Here is a 4,312-nt window from a genome sequence, read left to right as displayed (position 1 = left end):
GACAGGAGAATCGCTTGAACCCAGGAGGCAGAGGTTGCAGTGAGCCAAGATCGTGCCATTGCACTCCAGCCTGGGCAACAGAGTGAGACTCCGTCTCAAAAAAAAACGGGCAAATCAAAAAAAAAAAAAAAAAAACCACACACACAGATGTCTCCACACATATGCTAATCTTGAATGGTATCTGCATTTCTCCTGTCTTTGTCTGTTCAACACTCAGGCTCTTGGCGTTCAGAGCTGGCAAAACCTACACACACCTCCTCACTGGCACCAGAATCTGTGTCTGTGTCTCACGCCCATCCAGCCCAGGATTCTGGCTGAAGGAAGGAGGCAATCCCAATTGTCAGGGAGGGTGAAGGCAGAACAGGAAGCTCAAGGAAATCTCATGTGACCTCAAGAGGCAGTCTGAAAGACTTCACAGGCACACAGAAGTATCACGTCTACAAAAACCTGCAGCCTTGGGGATTGTGGAACGGTATTTGACGGGGACCATCCAAGAAGAGCCAGGCCTAGCATCCACACTTGCCCTGGAAGGCAACTGGCCATTTCAAATCAAGGGTATGGAGTCAACAGGTCGCTTACAGGACACCAAGGATGTGGATGCCGCCTTCCATGTAACTGCCAGCAGGAAGTTTTTTTGGTTTGGGTTTTGGTTTTTTGTTTGTTTGTTTGTTTTTAGATGGAGTATCGCTCTGTCACCAGGCTGGAGTGCAGTGGCACAATCTCAGCTCACTGCAACCTCCGCCTGCCGTGTTCAAGTGATTCTCCTGCTTCAGCCTCCGGAGTACCTGGGACTACAGGCGCCCAGCAGGCAGTTTTCACCAGCATGGCCTGCTGGCACCAGAACAGACTCAGTGCCCCCACCTCTAACCAAGAGACTACCTTGCCCTTTTCTTCAGCGCTCCCTGTGCCTTCCCTTTTGCTCGGCCACCCACCGGGATGTGGCGTCTGCTTCCATCTGGCTACTGAAACCAAGGAGGGAGACCTAATGGGATTTGGAAACAGATGTTCAAAGATGAGGGCTAATAGAGGAACTGAGGATGTCGCACGGGTTTCCGGCCCAGATGAACTGACCGTGTGCATGGTGGCACTGGAGGGACCTAATGGCTCCAGAAAGAGGACTGGTCCCCTGAGTGGGAGGATGAGCTCCGTCGTGCTCCTCAACAGCATGGAAATAACCATGCAGGAGAGGTGACCAGCATCAAGCCACAGGGAGAGCAAGGATGCTCATGACGGAAAGGACAGTAACATGGCAGAACCGTGACAGTGAACCGCAGGAGGAAAGGCAAGAGAGACTGCGGTTCTGAAAGGAGGCATTCAGTTCCTCCTGAGGGTAAGGGAGAGTAGCGCTGAACAACGGGAAATGTGAGACCCCAAAGTAGGAGGAGACGAGGAGGGAACATGAGCAGGGTGTGTTGGGAAAAGGCAGAAAATGTTCCTGTGGCGGGGCAGGGCCCCCACAGCACCTAGACCCAGGCACTATGGTGACTGCAGGGCTGCTGCTCAGAGGCCGGCCCAGGCGCCCTGCAGGGAGAGGCCCCACCACAGAGAGCCAGGGGAACTGTTCTTCAAGCGCCAGAGAACGGACCAACACCCCACACCCCCCAACACTCCCAACAATTGCAGAGAGGGTAGACCACAGACCACAGAATATGAGAACAACTTTATTTCAAACTGCTTTGAACTGCGTTGGGAGGGGGCAAATGCAGCGGAAGAGCAGAAGCCCTGCCTGAAGAGGATATGGAGGGAACCCGCTTGGCTGCAACTCTGGAGCTCCAAAGGTAGCAGTTGTTCATCTTGTAGGAAGATGCTGGCTCCAACCTGTGAAACAGAGCAGGCTCAGGGACAGGCCCCCAGCCAGGGCCAGCCCACAGCCCTCCTAAGCTACTGGGATTGTGGGAAGGGGCATGGTGTGTGCAACACTCACTTCAAAGGTCCTGGAACTTGTCAGTGAGGAACTGCATGGCCGCTGAAACAGAGAGGCAGAACCGGGTGCTCCAGACCCAGGGAAACAGAAACCCACCCCCTGCCCCTGTGGAGAACCACCTAGCCCTGCAACCAGAAGCCCCTCCAGCCCTGGTACTGACTCACCCACCCGTCACCTGAATTAAATGTGGAAATGCCTTTTAAGCGGGAACGTGGTTCTCAGGTGCTGGGCCATCCCAGAACCGTTCATTCAGAACGTGTTTCAAAGACAGATAAGCCAGCCAGCAAGCAAAAACCGTACAAGCCGTACCAGGCAGCAGTTAAAGGAAAATGCATGAGGTACCTCTAACCGTCCTAAGAGAAGATCTCTGGGACTCGTTTTTCAAAATGTACACGGAGTTCAGATGACACACTGCCGTCTGTGCACATCCCTAGCTGGAAAGGCACAGAAGGCTCCAGGGCCAGGCCTGCTTGATTCTCTTCCCCAGAGGAAAGTCAGTCCCAGTGACACCACCTGTACCTGCAGTCCACCCCCATCCCCGGCACCTGCAGAAAGACACCGCTGTCCATCCCTGCCCCAGCCAGGGCTCCATCATACCTAGTTGGTCTCTAAGGTCATCAATTTCCATCTGCAGCAGGATGCACTGGCCCAGGAGACACCGGTGGAAGATAAATGGTTAGTCAACTCTGGCCTCCTCTCTCCCCGTTCTCCATCTCTCCCCCAGTCCTTACAGCCCCCATAGCCTGCAGCCCAGTGGTGAGGTGGATTGGCACAAAACCCTCAATGGAAAAGAGGCACCCACTCTGCATGGGTTATGGTAGGCAGAGGGGACTGGGGGGACACCTAAATCAGTTTAACCTGGACATGGATCCCACCATCTAGCATGGACCTCGATTTCTAACAGTCACACACAGCATTACCCGAGGACAGCCCTGGGCTCCCGGGGGCTGCTGCTGCCTTTCTGGTCTTGGGGGATGGACAAGTGGCTGCTGGTCACCTGAAAGAAAACACAAAATCCAGCTTCCAAGCCTCCCAGGGAGGTGGAAGAGACCTAGCAGGGTCTAAAGTGAAGCACCATCACCCTCTGCTGGCAACACGTTGCCCCTGCTCTGCCCAGTAACTCCAACCCTCCCTCTGGGACTGTCTTCCCTGTTCTCCTGTATGAGCCCATGTGCACCCGTGGCCCCCTAGCGTTGTGACTCCAGGTTGGACGCCAGCAGCGGGGCAGCCACAGCCAGGCCCTGGGAGGGCCAGTGTGCCTGAGCAGGACTTAACAGAAAAGGGCTCCGTACCACCAAAAGTCTTCTTCCAGAGTTGGAGTTTGGGGCACTGCTCCAAATCGCCCCCCACCACACAAACCCCACTCAGAGAGGACGATGTGACCTAAAGCCAACCCATCAACACCCCATTTCCCGTGGGACACCTGCCTGGGTGGGTAGGGAAGCCTGGGAGCATGGCTAAGCCCCCATAAGCGACAGAGACAGAGGTTTCCCTCCCGACCCCTCTCCCCTCCACCCCTATCAAACCCGCAAGACTCACCGGAGGGTGCATGGCATCTGGGCACCATGCGTCTCAAGGTAAAGGCCGAGGGCTGTGAGGTTCCTAGTACTTGGGGAGCTCTGACGTTGGGGTCACCACTGCTGTATTCTCCACGACGCACGGACAGGGAAATCAGCTCTGGCTTCTGTGTGGGAAGCTAAAACAGAAATTTCTGAGTCGGGCTGGTGGTGAGTACACATGGGGAGGGGCTGTGTTAAGGTGGACACTCCAGACTAATCTCATTAGCACTTTCTCCCTCAGTCAGCCCCAAGACAGGAGGGCTTGCTTAACAGCTAGGGAAGGAGGAATTGGGAAGTTGATGAGTCTACATGCCCAAGCTTTGCGCCCCACACATTAAGGAGTCCCGCGATCCAAACCAGCTGCCAGACCTGCCTTCCATCCCAGCTCCTCTCTCGGAAAGGAGGCAGAACAACTGCAGAGTGTCCAGAGCCAGGCCTGGCACAAACAAAGTGCTCCCTTTAATGTGTGCCCCTATGAGGTGGACTCCAATCGGGCATCCTAGTGTCCCTGGGCTCCCGATGACAACCCTCGAGCAAGGGATAGAGGGGGAATGGGTAAACAGGTGTGTGCTGGAAGAGAGGTGGGTGGGGGGAGACAGAAGAGAAAGAGGAGGAGGAGAGGGAGGAGAAGAAAGAGGAGTGCAGCGAAGAGAACCTACTCACTTGGGCCCTTGGGACGGCATCTCTATTTTGGTCATTATCTTCTCTGGTAGCAGCCTGGGACTCCCTGGTTTTCCTTCCTGCAGGTTTCTTCCCAGGGCTGCTGTGCTTGGGCTCCTTGGGTCTCGTGGACTTCCCCAGGAGCCCCACACCAGAGACTGGCGGGAAG

At 55.2% G+C, this 4,312-nt stretch overlaps 1 protein-coding gene across 1 annotated transcript in view; it reads right to left on the bottom strand.

The window, feature by feature from the left end:
* Nucleotides 1–1,925: 1,925 nt before the first annotated feature.
* The window catches only part of LOC105548173 (uncharacterized protein CXorf49), a 5,676-nt gene continuing 3,289 nt past the window's right edge, over nucleotides 1,926–4,312 (bottom strand). The window contains exon 5 of the mRNA XM_011992076.1: nucleotides 1,926–1,966. Within this exon, the coding sequence (XP_011847466.1) occupies nucleotides 1,926–1,966 (41 nt within the window). The remainder of the gene's footprint in view (nucleotides 1,967–4,312) is intronic.

This window comes from Mandrillus leucophaeus, unplaced genomic scaffold (genome assembly GCF_000951045.1).
Source record: "Mandrillus leucophaeus isolate KB7577 unplaced genomic scaffold, Mleu.le_1.0 Scaffold401, whole genome shotgun sequence".
NCBI classification, from domain to species: Eukaryota; Metazoa; Chordata; class Mammalia; order Primates; family Cercopithecidae; genus Mandrillus; species Mandrillus leucophaeus.
This window is presented reverse-complemented; position numbering and strand designations above follow the sequence as displayed.